Source organism: Leucoraja erinacea, chromosome 25, assembly GCF_028641065.1.
Source record: "Leucoraja erinacea ecotype New England chromosome 25, Leri_hhj_1, whole genome shotgun sequence".
NCBI classification, from domain to species: domain Eukaryota; kingdom Metazoa; phylum Chordata; class Chondrichthyes; order Rajiformes; family Rajidae; genus Leucoraja; species Leucoraja erinaceus.
In genome coordinates, this window is record NC_073401.1 from 26,914,985 (window position 1) to 26,941,362 (window position 26,378).

The 26,378-nt window shown below is 44.7% G+C and overlaps 1 protein-coding gene and 1 long non-coding RNA gene across 2 annotated transcripts; one reads left to right on the forward strand and one right to left on the reverse strand.

Annotated features, from left to right (window-relative positions):
* Positions 1-5,683: 5,683 nt before the first annotated feature.
* Positions 5,684-21,839, reverse strand: tmem119b (transmembrane protein 119b). Its single transcript, XM_055655329.1, has 2 exons — positions 21,569-21,839; positions 5,684-10,110 (listed from the first exon to the last, which is right to left on the reverse strand). The coding sequence occupies exon 2, from the start codon at positions 10,080-10,082 to the stop codon at positions 8,958-8,960; it is 1,125 nt and encodes a 374-aa protein (XP_055511304.1). The 5' UTR covers positions 10,083-10,110; positions 21,569-21,839; the 3' UTR covers positions 5,684-8,957.
* A 58-nt stretch (positions 21,840-21,897) lies between these two features.
* On the forward strand, positions 21,898-26,261 carry LOC129709169 (uncharacterized). The gene is made up of 2 exons (XR_008725473.1): positions 21,898-22,366; positions 25,997-26,261. It is a non-coding gene; the product is annotated as an uncharacterized LOC129709169 (long non-coding RNA).
* The last annotated feature ends 117 nt before the right edge of the window (positions 26,262-26,378 follow it).

A 26,378-nucleotide genomic window follows, 5' to 3' on the forward strand; every position in this document is an offset into this window, starting at 1 on the left:
CTTTGGATCGATCAGCGACGTGGAGAGGGGGGGCGTACTGCATGGGCAACAGCCTGTCCTCCATATGACATCGCCCAGGCTTGCATCCGACCAGGATGCGTCACCCATGGTCAGTCATGACCGAGAGGGGCCTACCATCAGGCTTCTGAACTCATAAACACATTTCATATCATATAGCTGCTCACTTGCTTTTTGTTAGCACGTGTGTTTTTTGGTGTTGTGTTGATTATCTTATTATTGTCTTTTTATCTTACCAATGTCATTTTTATCTTATTTTATCCTTGTTATATTATTGCCGAGGTGACCAGTTGTCTAGACAAACACATTTCATTGTACCGTTGACCCTGTGTTAACTTACATATGACAAATAAAACTAAACTTAACTTAACTTAACTATTGTCTATTGTCTGATCTGATTATCAACTCATAATTCTATCTTCCCATGGTACCCTTACAGCCCTTTATATCTGGCAGTCCTTTCAATGCCATCCATCAAGGATGAATTCAACTCTATCAGATGCTGTTTTTAACCTACCATTTAAATTCAGGATCACCTGAAAATTGGAATTAATAAACAGTTCTGCTTCTTTATTGCTCTTCAGCATTTGTTGTTCTACAATGGAATGTTCTTTATAGGTCTATCAAATTACATTGTACGTCTGTGAGTGGGTAGTATGCAGTTAAGGAGAACATTGTTATCACTTTTGGATCAGATATAATAGATACACAGCGTCCTACGCCATTGTATTGCAGAGAAACAGTCCTCAGTTTAATAGAATGTGTTACAAGATATCTGAAAAATGCAGGATTCATAATCTCTCTCTGCGTCAATGCACGTATTGTTCTTTTCCTTATTCTGAAGATTTTGGAGTGATATTATCAGCATTTTCTCCAGTAAAGCACAAGGTTAACAGAGTTGTCATGCCCTTCCCTTTCAGGGTATTTGGCTTCAGGCCTAGACTGGGCACCGTGATGGGCATCAAGTGGGCACCTGGCTGCCCCTTAAAGGAGATCGGAGCCAGTTAGGCCAGGCCTATCAATGGCAATACCTCAATCCAAGACCGCAAGAAATTGCAGAGAATTGTAGACAAAATGCCTGTTTCCGTGCTGTATGGCACAATGACCCTATGATGACACTGCTGAGAAACAATAAATAACACTGATCTAAACAGGAATTTACAAAGGAAGATAAATTAAGAGGAACAAAACAGAAGCAAATAGAGTTCAGAGGAAGGGTGAATTTGAATCCCAAAGCCCAGTTGTGAGGTTGTTTGAGCTCACCAATGCTAACCCCAAGCAGACATGTACCAGCATGTACTTTAGACTTTAGACTTTACTTTAGACTTTATAGATACAGCGTGGAAACAGGCCCTTCAGCCCACCGAATCCGTGCCGACTAGTGATCACCCTGTGCACTAGCACTATCCTACACACTAGGGACAATTTACAGAAGCCAATTAACCTATAAACCAGTACGTCTTTGGAGTGTGGGAGGAAACCGGAGCACCCGGAGAAATCCCACGCGGTCACAGGGAGAACGTGCAAACTCCGTACAGACAGCACCCGTAGTCGGGATGCAACAGGGGTCTCCGGCAGTGTAAGGCTGCCACTCTATCACTGTGCCACCTCTTTGTAGCAAAAATCTAGGAATACGGAGGAGCAAAGAGATTAAGTTTTAGTCACTAATGTGTCGATTTAATTTGAAAACAATTGTCCTCTTGTCTCAGCTAATATTGGTTTGCATCAAGCTGTGAGTATACGTGAAAGCAAGCCACCAGGACACAGTGATCTTACATCCACCACTCTATCACTCAACGGCATGTTTCACTGTTCCCAGCATGACAACTGGCAGCTCCACCAAGGATCTTTCAAATAAAGGCACCTCCCACTGCTGCACGAATCCATTCGGACCACAGGTGCCGTGCTGAGTTTGGAGATGTCAAGAGTTTGATGGTACGAATATGTTGTCAGGATTCTAGCTGTCCTAGCTATGCCTACCTACATAATTTTTGTACATTTCTATCAAGTCCCCCATCAGGTTTTCCTGCTCCAATAAAAACAAACCCAACCAGTCTCTCCTCGTAACTCAGACACTCCGTCACGTGGCAATATGCAGTTGAATCTCATCTGCATCCCCAACAGAATAATCACATCCTGTCAATACTGTGATGACCAAAACTGTATGCAATATTCCAGATTCCAGGGGCGGCACAGTGGCGCAGCTGGTAGAACTGTTTCCTCACAGTGCCAGAGACCCGGGTTCAAATTTGGTTTACGAGTGCTGTCTGCGTAGAGTTTGCATGTTCTCCATGTAACCACGTGGGTTTCCCCCCACACTCCAAAACGCGCAGGTTTGTAGGTTGATTAGCTTCAGCAAATTGCCTCTAAGTGTGTTGGATGCAAAAGTGGGATAGCATAAAACCAGTGTTCGGGGGATCAATGATCAGTATGGACTCGGTCGGTCGAAGGGCCTGTTTCCACGCTGTATTTCAATACTAAATATGGCCTCTCCAGTGCTTTATAAAGTTGTAACATAACTTCCCTGCACTTACATTTCTATGTCCCGGCTAATGTAGGGTGTATGCATTCTTTAACGCCCTATCTACCTGAGCTGCCACCTTCATGGATCTTTGGACTAATACACGGGGGTCCCTCAGTTCCTCTGTACTCCCTAAGGTCCTACTATAGGTTTAGGAGAGGGTAAAGAAACATCAGGCCGCAGGCCGACTTGAAAACAAAGACATGGATTTTATTTTGGGGGGAGGGGGAGATTGGGAGTCATTCTCAAGCTAGTTGAGGCGATGTATAATGGTTCAATGTACTTTATTTGTCACATGTGCAACTGCACAGTGACATTCATTTTGCATGTTTATACATGCAGGCCCCGCCATGTTTTTCCATTGTCCAAAGTCCGGTCCGCCACGTGCTTGGTCTACTGGAGTCGTTCCCGATCCAGGTATAAAACCTAAGCATTTGTGATGAGTTGAAGGGAGACGTAGAGGGGTGGGGGACTGCTAGTAAGAATATTATCAGTTCCAGGAGCAGAATTAGGCCGTTCGGCCCATCAAGTCTACTCTGCCATTCAATCATGGCTGATCTATCTTTCCCTCTCAACCCCATTCTCCTGCCTTCGCCCCATAACCCTTGACACCCTTAATAATCAAAATCTGTTAACCTCTGGTATAAAAATATCCATTGACTTGGCCTCCACAGCCGTCTGTGGCATTGGATTCCACAGATTCGCCACCCTCTGACTAAAGAAATTCCTTCTCATCTCCTTTTTAAAGGAAATTAATTCTAATTATGAGTGAGAATTTCATCATTACGATATGTGGCCGTGGTGAGGATAGGTCAAACTGCAGCAGTAGAAACTGGTCTGTGGCATCTGCAGCTCAAAAGGATCAAACATAACATCAGTATACACGGGGAATGGAATATTTGAACTGAGCTGAATAGCATGGCCCAGGTGTTGGCTGAGGTTTAGTTCATTCCGTTATGTTATTGTTATGCTATGTTTTTTGCATTACCCTTTTAAGAACATTGTGTAATTTCCCCTAAGATCACTATGTGTAATTCTGCCCGGTATCTTGGGTGTGGCAAAAACAGAAAGTGACCGCTTTCCCCCCTGTGCTCGACAATGAACCTTTTTTTGTGACTTACAAACACAGGGTTAAGTCTCTCAGAATGTACTAACATGTGGTAAGACATGAAAGAGGTCCAGTCTTTTCTCTCTGTGGTGTGCTTCTACAGAACACAAGGAAAGTGCCCTTGATGACAGGCCTTGCATTTGAATTCCACAACGACTCTCACTATCTGAGTGGGGGGATGATTTTCTGTCTCTACGTAATCCTGTTAGTCTTTGTCCAAGATGGCTGCCGTGAAGGGAGAGTGGACGCTGGCGCGCTTTGGCTGCCGCTGCTCTCTCTTCACATTGTGTTTTTGATTTTCTGATTTTGGACTGAATTCTGTTTTTAGTTTGTGTCTCTGTGATGTCTTTATTATTTATTTTACTCTGATTACATGTTTATATTCCTGTTAATCTATGTAAGGTGTCCTTGAGATGTCTGAAAGGTGCCCAACAAATAAAATTTATTATTATTATTATTATCGTGTGGTCTAATGACTGGATGGCAGACTGGCACAGCGGTAGAGTTGTTGCCTCACAGCACCAGAGACCCGGGTTCAATCCTGACTCTGGGCACTGTCTGTACAGAGTTTGCACGTTCCCGCTGTGATCGCTTGAGTTTTCTCCGGGTGCTCCAGTTTCCTCCCACACTCCAGGTTTGTAGGCTAATTGGCTTATGTGAATTGTCCCAGGCATGTAAGATAGTGCTAGTGTACTGAGTGATCGCTGGTCGGCGTAGACTCAGTAGGCCGGGAAGGCTAGTTTCCGTACCGTATCTCCAAAATCTAAATTAAAGTCTAAAGACTAACTGGCTCAGTGAGGTTGAATTAGAGATGGTTTGTAGCATAGGGTTGAAGATTGAAGAAGCAGTAGAGTTGCTGCCTTACAGCGCCAGGGACCCACGTTTGATCTAAACCTTGGGTGTTGTCTGTATGGAGTTTGGGTCACGTTGAAGAGCCTTGCCCGGAACTCCCCCACCTCCCATTTACGGTCTTGTTAACCAAAGCAGAGCTACTGAACTGTGAAACAGAAGCTTTTGTGCACAGAAATAGTTCTAAAGGAAACAGACTGTCAGCTGCCTCGCTGTTGATTAAAATAAATGAAACACTCACACATTGGCGTGTCCCCTTGGTTGGCACCAATGACCCAGGACCGTGGAAGGGTACTGAGGCTCACAACACCACCAGGAGAGGGTCCCTTTGTACCATTGGGGCTACCTGGAACCGAAGAAGGGCTTGGCTCCCTTTTTGTGGAGCAGTTTTGGGGCCCCATATCTGAGGAAGGATGTGCTGGAGTCGGAGAAGACCCAGAGCAAGTTTACGAGAATGATCCAGGGGATGATTGGGTTAACATATGAGGAGTGTTTGAAGGCTCTGGGCCTGTACTTGCTGGAGTTTAGAAGGATGGGGAGGGGAGTGAATCTCTGAAACCTACTGAACAATGAAAGGCTTAGATAGAGTGGATGTGGAGAGGATGTTTCCAATTATGGTATAGTCTAGTACCAGAGGGAACAGCCTCAATAACATTTACGTACATTTGCAATGTAGATGAGGAAGAATTATTTTAGCCAGAGGGTGGTGAATTTGTGGAATTCATTGTCACAGATGCTTGTGGAGGCCAAGTCATTGGGCATTTTTAAAGGGGAGATTGGTAGGTTGTTCATTAGTAAGGGCATCAAATGTATGGTGAGGAGGCAGGAGAATGGGGTTGAGATGTAAAAATAGATCAGTCAAAAATAGATGGTGCAGACTCGATGGGCCGAATGGCTTAATTCTGCTCCCTTGTCTTATGGTCTTTTGGCTCCTCTGATGGCTAAGTGTAAAGAAAAGATACCTGTTAGGATCACCGTGAATTCAACCGTGGGTTTTGTGCTATTGTGGTGATCTACTAGGGTTGGGGAGAGTGCTGTCAGTTGGCCTTGCTATCTACCATAGGATACTGGTCTCAAATAGTGGACCTGTACAGGAGGAAGTTCCTCCTAGTGAGTGAGAGAAGTGGCTTGGAATGAAACACTGCATGATTATAAAATACATACATAGAAGATAGGAAAGGCATTGCTTTATTAAAAATGATTTATTATTGTATATTGCCAGCGTTAAGTCCACTACAGCGATCTTAGAACTCAACAAGAAAAACGTTAATCGGAAAGGTTAACGTTGGCCCGCTCTGGGTGTTGTAAGAGATCTTCAGTGCAGGGTGGTGGAGGTGGCCCTGTGAAAGTGGACATCACAGGGGTGCCACGGTGGCGCAGTGGTAGAGTTCTGCCTTACCATGCCAGAGACCCGGGATCCATCCTGACTATGGGTGCTTGTCCGCACGAAGTTTGTACATTCTCTCTGTGTCCACGTGGGTTTTCCCCGGGTGCTCCGATTTCCACCCACATTCCAAAGACCTACAGGTTTGTAGGTTAATAGACTTCGGTAAAACAAAATTGTAAATTGTCCAAAGTGTGTAGGATAGTGCTGGAGTACAGGGATCGCTCGGTGGGCTGAAGGGCCTGTTTTTTCGCGCTGAATCTCTAAACTAAACAAAGCATTGCACCAAAATCCAATGCCATGGCACAGTGGTCTAGGGTAAGAACTCAAGGGTTCGGTGAGGGGTGTGGGGCTGGATCACCAAAACGCAGCCACTATAAGAGCCCACTTTTGCAACCCCCTCCCCCCCCCACCAAAAATCTCCCTACCACCCATCAGTTTATTCCGAGTAATGTCACTCAATTTGGAGATCCTTGCTGTGCCATTTGTCAGCTCAAGAATGGTAGAGGCAGGGGTTGGGAGTCTGCCCAAGAGCCCTACCATCCATAGGTAGACACAAAATGCTGGAGTAACTCAGCGGGTCAGGCAGCATCTCTGGATAACATGGCTGGCGACATTTCAGGTCAGACTCTGAAGAAGGGTTCCAACCCAAAACATCGCCAATTCCTTTTCTCCAAAGATGTTGCCTGCCCTGCCGAGTTACTCCAGCGTTTGTGTCTACCTTCGATATGATCCATCATCTGCAGTTCCTTCCTACGCCACCTTACCATTTATAATGGCTACCGGGTTGATCCGTTGTGGGCGTCAATATTTCCAACGTTACCAGTGTCTCCTACACCCCTCTGTGTTCCTCCCTCACTACAAATTCCCCAGGCACGTGTTGCTCTGTAGAGGTGAAGCACCCAAACACTGGGGAGTGAGGAAAGCAAGAAAAGGCCCCCACCCAGGCAGTCTTCACCACAGACGTCATTCTACCTTGAAGAACCAACTGTTTAGCTCTTCTTGTGGGACTGGAGAACACCGGGTCTCGAAAGCTTGGAATACATTGTCAGTCTTACATGAATGTAATTAAAAGATGGATTTCCTGTACATGAATTGGATGGTGGTGGATATTCCAAACTTTATGTCAAAAGGTTTACATCTCGTTTGGCCGGTGTTCCTTGTGGCATTTTCCAGTATTGAGCCTGTCACCCCACCACAAGGTCTGCTGGATATCCCATAACTGGATATCCCATGAAACATTTTAACTCCCATTCCCATACCAACCTTACTGCCCTGGGCCTCCTCCATTGCCAGAGTTAGACCACACGCAAATTGGAGGAACAGCTTCTCATATTACAACCCACTGGTATGAACATTGAAATCTCTAATTTTAAGTAATTTCCTGTAAGTAGCCTACACTTCCCTCCCCTCTCCCCCTTTCCCCCTTCCTCCACCACAGTTGTTTAACCAGCTGCACAGTTCTCCACATTGTATCCCTCTTGAGATCACACCTTCCCCAACGAACATGGGCTCATCAAGGCGCCACCCTGCCTGAAGTCATTTGTGACCAGCCCTGGTCTTTTCCCGCCTTTCAGTCTGAAGAAGAGTCCCAAACGTCACATCCTTTTTCACCAGAGATGCTGCCTGACCCGTTGAGTTACTCCAGCACTTTGTGTCTATCTAATATACTGGCACTGAGTCCACCCTACAACCGAAACACCCTGTGTCTCTTGCTCTACATCGGTAATGTATATAAGGAACCCAGCTTTTTGGATACCAGTTAATTCCAAAGCATAATGGTGTCTAGTTTTACTAAAAAAAAAAACAATACAAGCAAAGCAATACAAAGCTCACTGCTGAAGTTGCTGCCCAAATGAACCGATTTATGCTCAAGATGCATTGCAATTTAGTTAAACAAGCTTTAAGTCTCCTTCAAGGGGCTATATGCTGCAATTAAAATCACTGCACGCTTAACATTGTTCAGATCCTGCCTGAACAATCCATGTTAATAATTATTATTATTTAAAAATGTTTCTTTGCATTGAGCTTCTGCTTTCAATGGGCACCCGTGTTACAATTGGATCATCCAATGTTACGACAGACAATTCCTCACAATCACGAGCACTTTCATTTTTGGGTACCGCCAACATCCAGCAATTCTTGAGAGATTATTGAAAGATGATATTACTTAGTTGCTATTACAGCATATGGCTCCTTCAGAAGGCTCGTGAAGTGGGACTGAGCCCTGAACCTGATGTGACAATATTTGGGAAGATTACATTGCAGTTTGCGGGGAAGATATGATGGGAGCCATCAACTTGCCATGCTTTTTCCCTGAGCCCACGATGGGGCTTCAGTAAGCCCAAAGGCAAGGATTCAAAGTTGGATTCATAGACATGGATGAGCCTCAAATATCCAGGTGGGTTTGTGGGATTTAGTCGCTGGCAAGGGGGCAATCTGAAAGCACGACGAAAACGTTTTTAAAGTTTAAACTAACAGATCAGATGTCGGAGCTTTGATTTGGGGTTTGACGATTGAATATCTTTCTAATTTAAATTGGCACATTTGTTGATAAATTTAGAAGTTCATAATTCATTGGAGCAGAATTAGGCCATACGGCCTATCGAGTCCACTCTGGCATTGAATCGTGGCTGATTTACCTTCCCCTCTCAACCCCATTCTCCTGCCTGCTCCCCCATAACTTTGGACACTTTAACCTTTGAAGACGTCTGTAAATGTTCAAAGCGATTAAAAGAAGAGAAAATCTAAGCGCTCTGGAATGGTTGCATTTTTAAGCTTCTTCCCATTTCTAGGTTGATATTTCCCCTTGAAATGGAGGGTATTAAAAATCAATGAATCAATGTTACAGGTTGGGACGTCATTTTTTTGTTGTATTAAGAGGATCTATAAAAGCTTTTTTTTCCCCCTCAGTTTTTCTTTCACTGAAAATGTTTCTTTTGCATGTCCTAATCTGCAAATCTTAATGCGTTTGGTTGAAAACGAGTGTCATTGGTGTATTGCTGAGCATATTCTCCGGTCGATTTTCAAGTAATCCTCATATCAAGCCGAGGGAAGTGTTGGATTGCGTTGGCCGTTTAAAAAGCTCCGTTGTCATCGGGTGCACCATTGGACTTGGCGATGAGTGGGGTATCCTCTAGGTCCTTGGAATAATCGGCAGGGGCCTCAGCCGCACTTGATCCGTCACTTAAACTCAGTTGAGCGTACTTAACTTCGTTCAGTTCCTGGCCCGCGGCTCCGTCTAAGGTCTTTGACTGGTCTGCGTCTGCAACAAGTTGTTCTCCAGGGGTCTGGGGGGACTTGTCCCCCATCTCACTGCCAGGTGGCTGTGTTGAGCTAGTGCCTGGGACTGCTCCAGTTTCCATCTCCGTCTTATCCTTGCCCTCCTCCTCATTTTCCCCCTTTCCCTTCCCCACTGCCCGGCCGTCTCCGTTCTGCTCTTCCTTCTCCGTTGGCTGTTCCTCCCCTTCCTCCTGCCGGGCTCTTTCAGGTGCTTTGGCAGAGTTGCCCTCTGTGCTGTCGGTCAATGGGCCTTCCGCATTATTAGCTCCCGGGTCTGGGGCCGTACTGTTCCCTCCCTCCGCGCCTGCTTCCTGCGGGCTCTCTCCCTTCCCTGATGCACCAGCCGCTTTCTTCTCGTCTCCCTTGGATGGGCCCTTCTTCTTGAGGTTGTGGGTGGCCGAGAGAATGTCGGATTGCAGCTGCTCCGAAGTGTTGACGGTGTCCTCCTTGGGCTCCTCGCCGGCCGTCCCCGTGACCTCTTCAAAATTTTTGCCGGAACCCCTTTTGTCCTGCTTGTCCACGTAGTTTTTAGTGGCGTAAGCGGACGGGTAGTAGGCTGAACCCTTGCGTAGCCTCATAAATATCACGGTGCACACGAGGACCAGCAGTAGGGCGAGAGCAACAGCGGCAATGACGATGAAGGTCAGGTACTGCGAGATAAACTCCATTATAACAGCGCCAAGGTGGGCCGGCTTGGTGGCAGCAACAGCAAGGGTGGAGGTCAAGGTAACACCCGTGGTGTCGATAACGTTTGTGGTTCTCATGGTGGAAACTGACTCTCCAGTGACGTCAGATTCAGAACTGCCGGATGCTTCTGTAGAAGTCAGTGTTGTTACATCTGAAACACTGATGGTGGGTGTTGGTGAACATAGGCACATGTTTGCAAGAACAAGCTGCCACAGGACCAACCAAACGGCCATTGTTAATGCTCGCAGGTGTGTCCAAGGCCTATTGAAACAGGAAAAAAGAACAAAACAGCAGATTAAAATTAAAAGAGTCTGACCTTGTCTAATAAAAGCAGTAAAGTAGGCATGTTACAATACTTACCTTCAGCGGCGCTGCAATTCTGCCACTGGGCGTGTGCACGATTTTGGTGCGTTTGAGGGGGGGGGGGGGGGGGGGGGGGTTAAAACGTGTTTTTTTTTTTTTTTGTTTTCCGACCTGGACCTGAATTATATTTGTTGGAGTGCAGGTTGAACTAGGGACATGTGGGTCAGTGTGGGAAAGTTGGGCCGAAGGGCCTGTTTCCATGCTGTATGACTTTGTCTATCTGCCACCAAAATACAAAGTGTTGGAGGAACTCAGCGGGTCAGGCAACGTCTGTGGAGGAAATGGACAAGCATCATTTTGGGTCAGGATCTTTGGTCAGACATTGGTCCATTTCCTCCTCGGATGCTGCCTGGCTCACTGAGTTCTTCCAGTACTTTGTATTTTGCTTAAGATTCCAACACCTGCAGTTCCTTGTGTTGGCATTAACCAGTTTCATTTCAGGTTTCCAGCATCTGCATTGTTATGCTTTTCCAATACTTTGGCGGAAGCTCTCAGGATGGAAATTCCGTCGTTTTTCATTGGGAAGCTGCACAGAAAGGTCCCGAGCCTACTTCAGAGTCAGATGCTCAATTAGGTGACCTTAGCTGGGACAAAGTTGGTGCTCACCACCCCTAGCAGTCCTGGGTTAAAATATTAAAGCTGGCACAGAGGCGCCATCTGGTAGAGCTGCTGCCTCACAGCACCAGAGTCCCAGGTTCAATCCTGAGCTTCGCTACTACCTATGTGGAGTTTGCATGTTCCCCCTGTGACCGCGCGTGTTTTCTGATTCGGAATTGATTTGTCCATTAGGAACATCCCTTGCCTAAGCTTTTGGATAAAAACAAACTCTTTGACCTATCAGCACAAGTGCCATTGATGGATTTGTGGACAGCCCAGACCCGGATAGTGTGCCGAAGCTCTCTGACTGCCTTCGTTGGGTGTCTGGTAGACAATAAAAACCAGTAGCCTGAATTAACGACAACCGCATGCTCGTACTAATGGTAGCGTTTAAAATAGCGCTGAGCATAGATGGTGGGAACTTGAGGCGGTCAAGTGAAAATGTGAGAGGAAAGATGTTATTTGTAAGTTTGAAACCACAAATGCAAGGCCTGGAAAAATCGCCCTGAGTAATAACTCTGTTTCTCTCTTCACCGACGCTGCGTTTTATTTTCTGCTTTGTATGTTTTAATTTTAGATTTCCCGCATCTGCAGTTTCTTGCACAGATCTCTGTGCAGCGAGTGTGGTAACACATGGATGACCAAGGGGCGCTCTCCCCCTGACTGACAGGGGAACAAATCCATCTGCAAATTTAAAAGACAAACAAGAACCTCGTTTGCCTCTTTTTTTTTGTCTTAAAAAAAGTTATGGAGCAAGGAAAGGAGACGGTTTAACCCATCAAATCCATGGCAGATCTTACATGATAACAATCCAATTAATCCCAATTTGAAGAAAGGTCCTGACCCAAAACGTTGCCTGTCCATATCCTCCAGAAATACTGTCTGACCTACTTACTCCAGCATTTCCTGTTTCGCTCAAGATTCCTGCATCTGCAATTCCTTGCATTTTCAGCCACACTCTAAGATACATTTTTGGATCCCATCTCTAAGATAAATCTCATTGGAACCCATGTCTGACATGATACCAACCTCCTGGCAAAAGCATTTGGCACGTTTGCCTCCATTGGTTGGGGCCTATGTATAGAATGTCGACATGAAGAACTGCAAATGTTGGCTTACATAAAAAAAACACGAAGTGCCGGAATAAGTCAGCAGGTCAGGCAGTATCTCTGGAGAACATGGATAGGCATTGTTTTGGGTTAGGATACTTCTTCAGACTAATTGTAGTAGGGGGGTCAAAGCTTGGCAAGTGACCATATCTACCCAGTGACTGATTCAGTCTGGTCAGTCTGTCTGTTCAATCAGTCTCAAGAAGTGTCCCATGTTGAAATGACACATATCCATGTTTCCCATTGAGTATAGAAGTTGGGATGTCTTGTTACAGCTGTACAAGTTGTTGATGGGACCTCACTTAGAGTATCTGTGCCATTCTGGTCACCCAGCTATAGAAAGGATGCCACTAAGCTGGAAAGGGTGCAGAAAATCTTCACAAGGATGTAACTAGGACTGGAGGGATAAGTTGGGTCAATTTCCCCGGAGTTTATAAAGTTGAAAGGTATTTAGTTTGGTTTAGTTTAGAGATACAGCATGGAAACAGACCCTTTGGCCCACCGAGTCCATGCCAACCATCAATCACCTACGCATCCACACTAGGATATATTGGACAGAGGCCAAATAACCTAGTAACCTGAACTTCTTATGTGGGAGGAAACCAGAGCACCCAGAGAAAACCCACGAGGCCACAGGGAGAGCGTGCGAACACCATACAGACAGTACCTGTAGTCAGGATTGAACCAGGATTTCTGGTGCTGTGAGGCAGCAACTTCTACCGCTGTGCCACCGTACATGCGATCTTATAGAAATATATAAAATCATGAGGGGCATAAATAAGATGAATAGTCACAGTCTTCCCAGGAGAGGGGAGTTTAAAACTAGATGAAATAGAGTTATGGTGGGAGGGGGAAGATTTAAAGGGGAGCTGAGAGACAAAGTTTTCACACATGGTGGCTATAGAACGAGCTGCCAGAGGATGTTGTAGAGGCAGGTACAATTACAATGTTTAGAAGGCATTTAGTTAGGTATATGAATAGTTACGGTTTAGAGGGACGTGGGTCAAAGGTTGGCAAATGGGCCTAGCTCAGGTAGTCTTTTATCCAGCACGGAGTTGGGCCAAAAGGCCAGTTTCCATGCTTCATTGTAGTAGGGGGGACAAAGCTTGGCTCTGTGATAATCCTATGGTGCATAAAGAATGGCCACCTGGGCAAGTGAGGTATGAGGGCATCCCTAACTGTGCTTCCAGACGCACTAAGTCAGCATCTCCAGGGCAGGAAGCACGTATAATTAGAGGAAGCCAGACCCCAGGAGACTGGTACCATGTCAGACGCAGGATCAAGTGAGATTTCCCACATTCTTGGGCAACGGTTGTGGGAGAACTGCAGCACATGTGGTTTTACTTCAGATGTCCATTGCACTTTATCAAATCAAATAAAAAAACATATTGGTAATCCCAAGCTCAATCAGTTTGTTTTAGCTCGCTGTAGATTTTGTTTTCTTACTTCACTGGGGAAAAGTGGAGAATAGAGGACCACACAAAGTTTGGAAATACAATTTATTAACTAGCCCCATACCGGGTTCTTGAAACACCAGGAATTAAATGGGGCCACTCTCCAGAAAGGAATGTTGAAACAGGGCAGAGTTCTAATTGATCTCACAGATACCGTCACCATCACTCAGTGAATCTGTGGATTTGTAGCAGTTACTGTACGTAACATTACAGGAAGCCAAAACACAAATGCTGGCATAACTCAGCGGATCAGGCAACATCTCTGCACAACATGGATAGGTGAAGAATGGTCCCAGCCCGAAATACCAACTATCCACGTTCTCAGAAAATGGTGCCTGACCCACTGAGTTACTCCAGAATGTTGTGGCTTTTTCATAAACCAGCGTCTGTAGTTCCTTGTGTTTTCAACAGGTTATCATAATTATGGTCATCTGATAAGGAGACATCTTTAATAAACGACTTCAGAGTAAAAAAAAAAGATCCTTCAGAAGTAGTGATCATGGCATGGTAGAATTCTGTATTCAGTTTCAGAGCTAGAAACTGGTGTTGGAAGTTTAAAGGGGATTACAATGGAACAAGGATAGAGTTGGCTGAAGAGGGTTGAACAGAATATGATAGAATATCACAAAAGTCAATAGGTAGGGACAGGAGTTTAAGGAAGTCATTCTTTATCAGAGTATGAAGGAAAAAGGGAATGCATTGGTAATGGCTGAATTTAGAAGATTGAGGGGGGATCTTATAGAAACTTACAAAATTCTTAAGGGGTTGGACAGGCTAGATGCAGGGAGATTGTTACCGATGTTGGGGAAGTCCAGAACAAGGGGTCACAGTTTAAGGATAAGGGGGAAATCTTTTAGGACCGAGATGAGAAAAACATTTTTCACACAGAGAGTGGTGAATCTGTGGAATTCTCTGCCACAGAAGGTAGTTGAGGCCAGTTCATTGGCTATATTTAAGAGGGAGTTAAATGTGGCCCTTGTGGCTAAAGGGATCAGGGGGTATGGAGAGAAGGCAGGTACCTGATACTGAGTTGGATGATCAGCCATGATCGTATTGAATGGCGGTGCAGGCTCGAAGGGCGGAATGGCCTACTCCTGCACCTATTTTCTATGTTTCTATGAATGGCTTCCTGATTTGAAGTAGGATCAAAAATACGCAAAGTGCTGGAGTAACTCAGCGGATCAGGCGGAAAATTAGCAAGGAGCAAGTGGCAGTCATAACAGAAAAAGCAAAATAATGATCCAAGGGCATCTGTAAGAGACTGGACAACCTGGGACTTGCATGTATTATGTAAGGAGTGTAGAATGAGAGTGACAATAAGGTGAGCAAGTGATATCACTGAGAAGAGACAGGGAGCGTGTTGTGGAAATAAGAATAAATGAAAGACAATGAGGGAATAGAACGATGGGTGAGACTAGATATTACTGAAAGAGATATTTGTGCAAAAAAAAGAGAAATGAGAGGGTGAACCAAAAATAAAGTGGGAGGCAGCACGCGCAGATGATCAATAAGGCGGAAAGCCCTAAGTTACATGACGGCATTTCCAAGCACATTTTTTCCCAACTTGTGCAACGATAGAAGAAAGCAGAAACAATGGCTTGTTATCGGGGGGCTTGAGAATGTGTGGGATAAGCAAAACGAAGAAGATAGTCTGGATCAAATCAAGTGACTCCACTTGAGCTGCAGTTTGTGAGGCACTTATTGAGTAAACTATTTATACTCGTCCAGTATCCTGTTGTCAACCTCTAGAGGATGTACAAATAGAGGCAGCAGAATGCAAAACCACATGTACCCGAACCGTCCCACCACGGGACCCAACAGTTCCCCCTTGGTCCAGTCTTTGAACAAAAGTCCAGAATATGAACATGCCGAATGAACACAAATTAAAAATGTGACATTTATTTTAAGTCAATTGACTTAAATTCCACCTGAGTAACTGCGTCAGCTGTCCAGAAATGGCAAGCAGGAACACATAATGCATCGGCACTTCAGTCCCTCACTAGTTAACTATGGACCATTCTGTTGTGTTTGGCCTCTCATCCAGCTCCGGATTATTGAGCAGCCAAGCGGCTTTGACAGACATTATTAATACTCACAGAAGCTTTGTAAAGGCAGTAATGTATTTTAAAATTCATTAGTTCTATGTATATCTCTCATTTCCCTTTCCCCTGACTCTTAGCCCGAAGAAGGGTCTCGACCCGAAACGTCGCCTATTGCTTTTCTCTAGAAAGGCTGAGTTATTCCAGCTTTTTGTGTCTGTCAACTATTTAAATCTGTATGCTGCTCTATACTGAGTTTGAAACTTGCCTGTAAATGTAACCATCTCCAATTCCAAGCTATGAACTTTAGGATTGGAGGAGGTGGAACTGAAAGGGCCTGGAGATGATTATTGAAGCAGCTGGTAATTTTCAATGAATCACTAAATGTTGTACCCTAGTTTAAGAAAGAACCCTTTATCCTTTATCTGCACTTATCCTTAATCTATACACTGTGTACAGCTTGATTGTAATCATGTATAGTCTTTCTTTCACTGGATATACTAAACTAATCCTAAAATTATGAACTTTGAGGCCCCACTGTTTAACTTAGCTTCCAACTCTATAAATTCATTTTGCGGCACTTTTCCCTCTATCTTATGTTGTTGCTACCAAAAAGTACACAACCTCCCTCTGTTGCTCCTTCCTCTCCTGTCCTAGGATGTCCTATGAACATTCTTTGCAGCTAGCAGCAGTAAGGCAGCACAGTACCCTAGAATTATACCTATGGTCATTGAAACATCTACGTTTTCCAGTCCAGGTAAACCCCTATCTCTCTAGCTCTGTTTCCTTCCAATTTCATGTTATATTTCAAAAGTTATTGATATCTAAAGTTTTAAAAAGCCAACAGTGAAAATAATAACTGCCTTTGAGAGGGAGACTGTTCCAGCAGCGCTTAAATTTTTTGCAGAACCTTACTTAGAGTTTTCCCGTCATCGGTCCTGTCAAGTTTCCTTCAGATTTGATGTTATAGTTCACAAGTTATTGATATTTAAAGTTTTTAAAAAAAGCCAACTTTGAAAAGAATAACTGCCTTTGACAGGGAGACTCTTCCAGCAGCTTCCAGTGATGATGTCACGATGCCATCTCACAGTCATCCAATCACTCACAATGGGATCTCATTTACACAAGCTGCCGTGAAGATTCCGAAAACAGAAAATGACATCACAATGTGATATCTGCTGCCAATACACAAGCTATGAGAGTGTTTTTACATTGTTGTAAGGAGAGGGATGTTGTGGGGGGAGATTTAAAAGTTTTAAAGTGACATTTAAAAGTTGGATTTCTTCAAATCTGCAATGGCAGTTAGGCAGTTATGATGTCACAATGCCCTACCGGCTACAATGTTTCTATCCCAGAACACTGAATCCTTCATAGCAAATGTCCTTCAGGGAAAGAATCTGCCAGCCTAACTCAGCACAGCTAAGTTTAATGATTAGATTTGGATAACAAAAGATGGCTTTGTCGGTGGCACCTTCATCACATTAAATCTTTGTGCAATTACATTTTTTTTAAAGTTAAAAATGAGGGAGGGTGAAAAAATGAGCCGACCTGCACAGTTGAGGGCTATGGATGAGTGGTGGAATATTACATTGGGGGAACGGGTTGCGTTGGGGGAACAGGTAAGTGCTGGAATCTTACGTTGGTGAATGGGTTGCGTTGGGGACCATGCCTTCCGTGGCTGCTATGGGTGAGTGGTCAAATATTGTGTTAAAAATGAGCCGATCTGCACAGTTGGGGGAAAGGGTGATGGTGGACTATTGCATTGGGGCAACGGGCTGCGTTGGGGGACCAGGCCTCCCCGGGGGCTATGTGTGAGTGGTGGAATATTGCGTTGGGGGAATGGGTGAGTGGTGGATTATTGCTTTGGGGGAACGGGGCCCAATGGGTCCCCCTTGGTCTAGTATATATATATATATAAAACCACACACACACAAATTAAATATATATATATATATGTATATATGATACCATAATACCATTATAATATCATAATAGCCAATAGCAGTTCAATATGCTTCCTACACACTTGGTAGTCATGAACACTGCAAGAGTGTCTGATATATTCAAGTGAGAGTTAGATTTAGCTCTGGGGGCTAAAGGAATCAAGGGATATGGGGGAAAACGCAGGAACAGGGTACTGATTTTAGATGAACAGCCATGATCATATTGAATGGCGGTGCAGGCTCGAAGGGCCAAATGGCCTACTCCTGCACCTATTTTTCTAATGTTTCTATTTCCCACATTGTTGTATAAATGGAGATCTCTAAGGGTTAAGACTTCCTTTGTACAATTACACTCAGCTCCTTAGTTGCTCCCTTTAATTAGACAATATCAATTACTCTTGGGTCCTCCTTCCACCCAAAGTATAAATTATTATCAAGTTCTTTTACCTAAACTAATGAATTGCAGAGAGAGTAGAAATGCCCACTGTGTCTTGCCAATCAGCTTTCCCCTCTGCTCTATGTCATTCTTTGAAGACACAAGGAACTGCAGACACTAGTTTACAAACAAAACACAAAGTGTTGGAATAGCTCAGCAAGTCAGGCAGCATCACTGGAAAACATGATCTTTTGGGTCAGGACCCTTCTTCCGACTGGAGTCGACCCGAAACGTTACCTATCCATGTTCTCCAGAGATGCTGCCTGACCCGTTGAGTTACTCCAACACTTTGCGCCTTTTATTGGCCAAACTTTGAACCTTGATGTTATTTCTGGAGCTCCACCACTGACTCACTGTAGATATGGTGCATTTTACACATTTCCCCCCATTTACAGCCTATTGTACAGTTCACCCATCTCTCACTCCCACTATTCTGTACTTACAAAATCCCCCCACTCTGCAGGGAGGGGGGGGGACCTCAGTGGAATATACTGAATAGTGAAAGGCCCGGATATAGTGGACTTGAAGAGCATGTTTCTACTAGTGGGAGAGTGTAGATCCAGAGGGCATTGACTCAGAATAAAATGATGTACTTTCCTTATTAGGAGGGTGGTGAATCTGTTGAATCCATTACCACAAATACCTGTGGAGTCACTTTCTGATACCACCACATCCTTCCTATAACAAGGCTACCAGAAATGAACATGGCACTCCAGGTGAGACCAGAACAATGTGTTTTTTTAAGTTCTATGTGACATCTTGTATTTTATATTCGTTGCCTCTATTAATAGAACCCAAAATAGTGTAAGGATTGTAAGGGGCTGTCCCACTTGGGCGACCTAATTTGCGAGTTTAGAAGAGTTTGAAAAAATGACATGTTGAAGACCTCCTTCAACTCCTTCGACTATGTTGAAGACCATCTTCGACTAGCTACGACTAACTTCGGGAAAATTGGACACCGAATAGTGGAGAGTGAAGACGACCTCCTTCGACCTCCTTTCGACCTCCCTTCGACTATGATGAAGACTATCTAGACTATCTATGACTACCTTCGACTACCCTCGATTACCTACGACTAACATGCCGACCTACTACGACTAAACCTACGAGTAAAAAAAGTATTAATTTTTTCCATGGCAACCTTTGTTTACTCGTGGGCATTTTTTAACATATTGAAACAAACGGTGCGACCTAGCTGAGGCCTCGAGTACGCGGAGACCACTCTCGAGCATGAAGGAGAGTTACGAAGACCTCCTACGATCTCGTGTCGACCATGCTGCGAGTATGAGTCGAGGGCAGACTCGCCAGAACTCGCGGATTTGGTCGCCCAAGTGGGACAGGCCCCTTTAGCTTTCTCAAACTGCCCTGCCTTATTCCATGATGTTTTGAAAGAGATACAGCATGGAAACAGGCCCTTCAGCCCATCAAATCCACGCCGACCATTGATCACCCATTCACAATAGTTCTATGTTATTCCATTTTCACATCCACTCCCTACACATGAAGGTCATAAGTGATAGGAGTCGAATTAGGCCATTCAGCCCATCAAGTCTAATTCACCATTCAATCATGGCTGATCTACAATATCTCTCCCTTCTAACCCCAATCTCCTTCCTTCTCCCCAAAACCTCTGACACCTGTACAAATGAAGAATCTATCTATCTCACTAGGGGCAATTGATGGTGGCCAATTGACCTACAAGCTCCAGAGACCCAGGTTCGATCCTGACTATAGGTGCTGTCTGTATGGAGTTTGTACGTTCTCCCTGTGACCGCATGGGTCGTCCATGGGTGCTCCAGATTCCTCCCACACTCCAAAGAGTAAAGGTTTGTGGGTTAATTGGCTTCGGTAAAACAAGAAGTGTTTAGCGTGTGCCAATGTGCGACGGGGATCGTTGGTCCGTGTAGACTCAGTGGCCCAAAGGGCCTATTTCTGCGATGTGTATCTCTAAACTAAACTAAACATCTTTGGGATGAGGGAGAAAATGGATCGCCCAGAGGAAACCAGGCGGTCACAGGGAGAACGTCCAAACTCCGCACAAACAGCGCCTGAGGTTGGGTTCGAACCTGCGACGTTGATGCTATGAGGCAGCATCTCATACCAGTCGCACCACCATGCCACACTTTGCACACCCACATTCCAGGTCCCTCTGCAGAACAATGTCCTTTATTATACATGTTTAAGAAGGAACTGCAGATGCTGGAAAATCGAAGGTACACAAAAATGCTGGAGAAACTCAGCGGGTGCAGCAGCATCTACGGAGCGAAGGAAATAGGCAACGTTTCGGGCCGAAACTCTTCCGAGTTTCGGCCCGAAACGTTACCTATTTCCTTTGGGTTTCGGCCCGAAACGTTGCCTATTTCCTTCGCTCCATAGATGCTGCTGCACCCGCTGAGTTTCTCCAGCTTTTTTGTGTACCTTCTATTAAATCTTCCACCGCCTTTCCACACTCCATGACTATGACTCTATGACTGAAGAAGGGTCCTGACCCGAAACGTCACCTATCACTCCAAATTCTCCAGAGATGCTGCCTGATCTGCTGAGTTACTCCAGCATTCTTGGTAAACCAGCATCTGCAGTTCCCTGTCATTACATTATTTTCTGTATGATGTTCCTGCAACCTCTGACTGTTAATAACTTGGCGCGTGGTTGTTGACCAGGAGTTGAAACACCACTCTGGAGTTCTGCAATCTTTCCCGTTGTGTTCACTCATTAGCTGCTTAATACTTCCCATGCTACTGACTGGAGGTGGAGAGAGCAAGTCACACTCTCCTCGACAGGTCGCTACAGTTCTAAGGGTCAAATAAGTTGCTAATATCCACCGTCTGGTCTTGATTATGTGGAATAGCTACAAAACCGCGGTCAGATTTCACAAGCGAAAGAACAGAGATCGAGGGAAATAGGCATTGGAGGGAAGTAAGAATGTTTCAGTGGGGAGAAGGAAATGAGAGAAAGGAAGTCTTGAACTGCAAAACAAAAACATTTGGGAAGCAATATAATGAACGAGCATAACTGCAAAACAGGGATACAGTGAGAGAGGAAGATAAAGGGGGAAGAAGACAGGAATGTGTGAATGAAGAGAAATTTGAGTAATTAACAAAAAACACATTGGAAGAAAATGCAGCATGGAATGGCCAAGGAACTGAAGGAAAGGAAAGGAAATCTTCAAAGAGTCGTTGGGGCAGAAAGTTGAGAACAAAGCTGCAAGATTGCACTCTCTCCTCTCCACCTCCCTCCAGCCCATTTCAAATTTCTATCATTCAGTCTTTTTTTCTTAATGCACTTTACTAATCCTGGAGAAATCCCTCTTTGAAATGCAATATTGCTATTGTCTCGCCACTCTCAGAAAGCTGATGGATGGCCGAGGATATTTCAGCGAAGAAAAATGTGTGAGGACACTTTCTTATTGGTGAGAGAATCACAAGCAAAGATTTGCAATTGACCTCGCAATGTAGCTGAACATTGCAGAAAAGAGGGTTTCCACAAGTAGCTCGATAATTCACACCTTCATTGTGCCAATGGTTCAACAGAAATAAAGAAAGTGAGGGTTGAGGAGTTGATTAAAAAACAATGTTTTTTCACTCCTTACGTTGAAACACCATTATAAGATTATAACGTTATAAGGCTACCTTTGCAGTAAATTTCATCGCAGTGGTCAAAAGATATTTAATTGCAGCTGCAGACAAGGAGTAGAACGAGAGAGGGGGAGAGAAAAAATTAGTTTCTGCTGCAGCTCATAGCAGTTCAAACAAAAAATAGCTTACAGATTTAGACTTACCCTGTTGAGCTACTGGTTTGGATAAAACAAACGTCCTCTCAACAAGCGACTGATGTGAAGGCGTGTTTGGAGATGAAGAACAAAGTTGGAAGGAGTTCTTGGTCTTTCCTCTTGTGTTTAATTCCCTTCTGCCATCAGTTGGGAGTAAGGCTTGTGAGCTCTCTCTCTCTCCTCTCTCTCTCCCTCTCTCGTTCTCCTCCACACCAGATTGTTTTCATTAGCCTGGAGTTTAATGTGGGGAGCGCGCGGCAGGGATGCAGTACTCTTCAACAGCAGACTTCCTGTCAGACCTTTGTGCGATGCACTGAGACCAGAACGCTCGCTTTGTGCAGTTGAAGAAGCTGTCGGGAGGGAGGGGAGAACTCAAGGGCTGCGTGTTTCAGCCGAATCAGAGATTGCATGCAAAGTGAACAATTGGTTACAAAGAAAGTTAAACAGGAACAAATTCCGTTGTCAATATTTTCTCAACTTGCCCTCCAAAAGAAAGAAATTATATCTCAATGTTCTCCAAACAAACGAGAAAGAAATAACTACTTTAAGCAATGGAATGTAATGTATGCAACTAATAGAGAGTTATTTCTGGATATTAACACCAGTGGAGGTTGACTGGTTTGGCTGAATTTCTGAATCTTAGATTTTGCTCTTCATTTTAAATGTAGGGTCAACATGATGGTGATAGCAGCTCTCACTTCTGAAGTGGAACAAGCATCATTCATGAGACTTCAGCACAGAATCTAGGCTTAGATCTGCAGGAGTCCTGCACTGCCTGAGATACTAGAGGTGGTGATAAAACCCAAGGTCAGTCTGTTTTCTCAGATGATGAATTACGTAGTACTGGTTCAAGGAAGGACGAGTGTGTTCCACAATATATGCTGGCATGCTTTATCTCACTTTCGTCGTTTAGTTTAGTTTAGACATAAATCATGCGCACAGGCCCTTTGGTTCAACGAGTCTGTGTTATCCCACTTTCCTATTATCCACTCCCTACACACTAGGGGGCAATTTACAGAGGGCCAATTAACCTACAATGAAGGGCCGAATGGCCTCCTCCTGCACCTATTTTCTATGTTTCTATGTTACACATCTGCACATCTTCAGGATTTGGGAGGCATGTGGGAGGAAAGTGTCCGTAGGTCACCCATGAAGTCACAGAGAGATCGTACAAACTCCACACAGACAGTACCCGAGGTTGGAATTGAACTTGGGACTCTGTCGCTGTGAGGTAGCAGCTCTATCAGCTGCACCACTGTGCCTCTCTAAATGCAGGTGATCTGATGTTTACCATACTGCTCTTTGGGTGCTAACAACACATTCATTATAGATACAAGGAAACTGCAGATTCTGCTTTACAAAAATAAGACACAAAATGCTGGAGTAACAAACAAAGACACTAAGTACATTAATGGACTTTAGACTTTAGAGATACAGCATGGAAAAAGGCCTTTCGGCCCATCGAGTCCACGCTGACCATTGATCACCCCATATACTACTGGCACGATCATCCACACTAGGACAATTCACAATTTACAGAAGCAAATCGACCTACAAACCTGTGACGTCTTTGGAGTGTGGGAGGAAACCGGAGCAGCCGGAGAAAACCCACCCAATCATAGGGAGAACATGCAAACTCCGTACAGACAGCATCCATGGTCAGGATCGAACCCTGGTCCCTGGCGCTGTAAGGTCACAACTCTACTGCTGCACCACTGTGCTGATGTGATTGCCTTGTCATTTCAACTGTGGCATCAAAAAAGGAGCGTGTAGCAGGAGTGTCTAAAATCAGGGGGCTTAGTTTTAGGGTAAAGAGGCTTAGAGAGGATCTGAGGAAGAATGTTTCCACCCTGAGTATGACTGGAAGCTGGGACACACTGCCTGCGACCCTCACAACACTGAAGATTAATTTAGACAAAATGTACTTCATTAAGGCATGGAAGGCTGTGGACCAAGTGATGGTAAATGAATTAGTGGAGGCGGGTAGCTGATGGTGGTCTCATGGTGCCTCATTCTGTGCTGTACCCTGAAGTTGTGGGAAGGTATAAATGCAAGAACCCCTTTTCCCACTGGCTATGAATGTGGATGGGAATTGCTGAGCTGGAGATCCCTTCTCCTTCGAGGAATTGGCGCAAGCCAATAAATTACAGTTGTACAAGACATTGGTGAAGCCACATTTGGAGGACACTATCAATTGTCTGGCAACTGGTGGTCTGGCACCTCCTTTAACTCGAATTGAACAGAATTGTTAGAGCACGCTTGAACGATGTGGGAGGAACAGAGAGGGCGAGGTCTGGGATGGGGCAACTGAGCGGAGTCAGCTAGGTTGTATTGCGGACCGGAGCGGAAGGTGTTCGGCGAAAAGATCGCCCAACCTCCCCCCCCCCCCCGAAAATGTGGCACCTAAACTGGGTGAGGAGGCCGAAGGTTAGGTTGTTATGTTGTCTAGTATTTTAAAAAGTGATCATTTAAGATGGGAATTCACTGGATGCAGGTACACTAGAAAGATCAGCATTCTGGTCAGCCCATTACAGGAAGGATACGGATGCTTTGGAGATTGAAGATGTAAAATTATGAGAGGCATGGATAGGGTAGACTGTCAGCACTTTTCTTCGAAGGCTGGGAATATCAAAGACACAAGGGGATAGCTTCAAGGCAAGGGGGGCCATGTTTAAAGATGTTGGTGAGACCGCATTTAGTATATTGTATTGAGTTCTGGGTCATGTTATTATAGGAAAGATATTGTCAAGTTTGAAAGGGTTCAGAAGAGATTTACGAGGATGTTGCCAGGATTAGAGAGTGTGAGCTATAGGGAGAGGTTGTGTAGGCTGGGTCTCTATTCCGTGGAGCGTAGGAGGATGAGGGGAGATCTTACAGAGGCATACAAAATCATGAGAGGAATAGATCGGGTAGATACAGAGTCTTTTACCCAGAGTAGGGGAATCGAGGACCAGAGGACATAGGTTCAAGGTGAAGGGGAAAAGATTTAATAAGAATCCGAGGGGTAACTTTTTGGTGGGTGTATGGAACAAGCTGCCAGAGGAGGTAGTTGAGGCTGGGACTATCCCATCGTTTAAGAAACAGTTGGACAGGTACATGGATAGGACAGGTTTGCGATGGGTCACAAGATTGATCTTGTGTTCACCCAGTGCGTTCCACAGACGGAGGCTCCTCAAGGGACCACGGTGGCGCAGAGGTAGAGTTGCTGCCTCACAGCGCCAGACACCCGGGTGGGTTGGCTGAACCGGGTTCGTATGTTCTCCCTGGGACCACGTGGTTTTTCCCCGGGTGCTCCTGTTTCCTCCCACTCTCCAAAGATATACAGGTTTGCAGATGAATTGGCTTCTGTAAATAGTGAATTGTCCCTAGTGTGTAGAGTAGTGCTAGTATGTGGGGTGATCGCTGGTCGGCGTGGACTTGGTGGGCCGAAGGGCCTGTTTCCACACTGTATCTTAAAGTCTAAAGTCTCTATTTGCTTCAGATCACTCTGGATTGTAAACAGTGTAAACCCTAGGTCTGATTTGTCACAGATTAACAGTTTAAGTCCTACACTCACTATTTAAACAAATACACTTGTTTAACAGATCTGCACAAATTCTTACCGATCCTTGTTCTAATCTGATGTCATTTGAATGAAATAAATCCGATCTAAAGGACAAGATTATTTTGAAATGTGCAAATTAGAAGTGAATAACCAGTTTTACAAAGAGACGCATTCAGAAGATATTTTATTGAGGGACAGGTTCAAACTGCACAGCAGAGGATCATACGATATAATTTCCTTCTGACTTTGACATCATAGGTAACTGAGGAATCCATGGCAACAACTCTGGAATAGTCCAATGAGAGATGTCGCGATCATGTCACACATAGTATCAATGAACTACAGATGCTGGTTTACAAAAACGACACAAAGTGCCGGAGTACCACAACGGGACAGGCAGCATTCCTGGAGAACATGGATAGGTGACGTTTCCAGTCGAGACCCTTTTTCTTCGTGTCTTATTTTAGTTTCGCTTAGTTTAGAGATACAGTGCGGAAACAGGCCCTTCGGCCCACTGAGTCCGGGCCAACCAGCGATCCCCGCACACTAAAACTATCCGACACACTCCAGGGACAACTTACAATTATACCAAACCAATTAACCTACAAACCTGTATGTCTTTGGAGTGTGGGAGGAAACCCACGCAGGTCACGGGGAGAACGTACAAACTCCGTACAAACAGGCGCCCGTGGTCAGGATCTCTAGCAACTCTACCGCTGCGCCATTGTGCTGACCCGAGCGGATTTTGTTGGTTACTCCCGCACTTTGTGTCTGTTTTTGTCTCCAGAGATGCTGCCTGACCCACTGAGTTACTCCGGCATTTTTTTGCCATTTTGTGAAGAAGGGTTCCGTCTCAAAACGTCACCTGTCAATGTTCTCCGCTTCCTTCCCAGCTGTTATCAGGCAACTGAACCATCCAACCAACAACTAGATAGTGGTCTCCAGCTACTATCTACCTCATTGATGATCCTCAAACTATCTTTGACTGGACGTCACTGGACTTTATCTTGCATTAAGCGTTATTCCTTGAATCATGTATCTGTACACTGTGGACAGCTCGTTTGTAATCATGTATAGTCTTTCCACTGACTGGTTAACACGCATCAGAAAGCTTTTCACTGTACCTTGGTACACTTGACAATAAACTAAACTAAACTCGATGACATAGAACTAATGTGGATGGGTGATCAACATCAACAGTGTGCCAATGTTATATCTAAACTAAACTAAAAACTAAACTTCACATGAATTATACAAGACAGGTGAAAAGAAAAA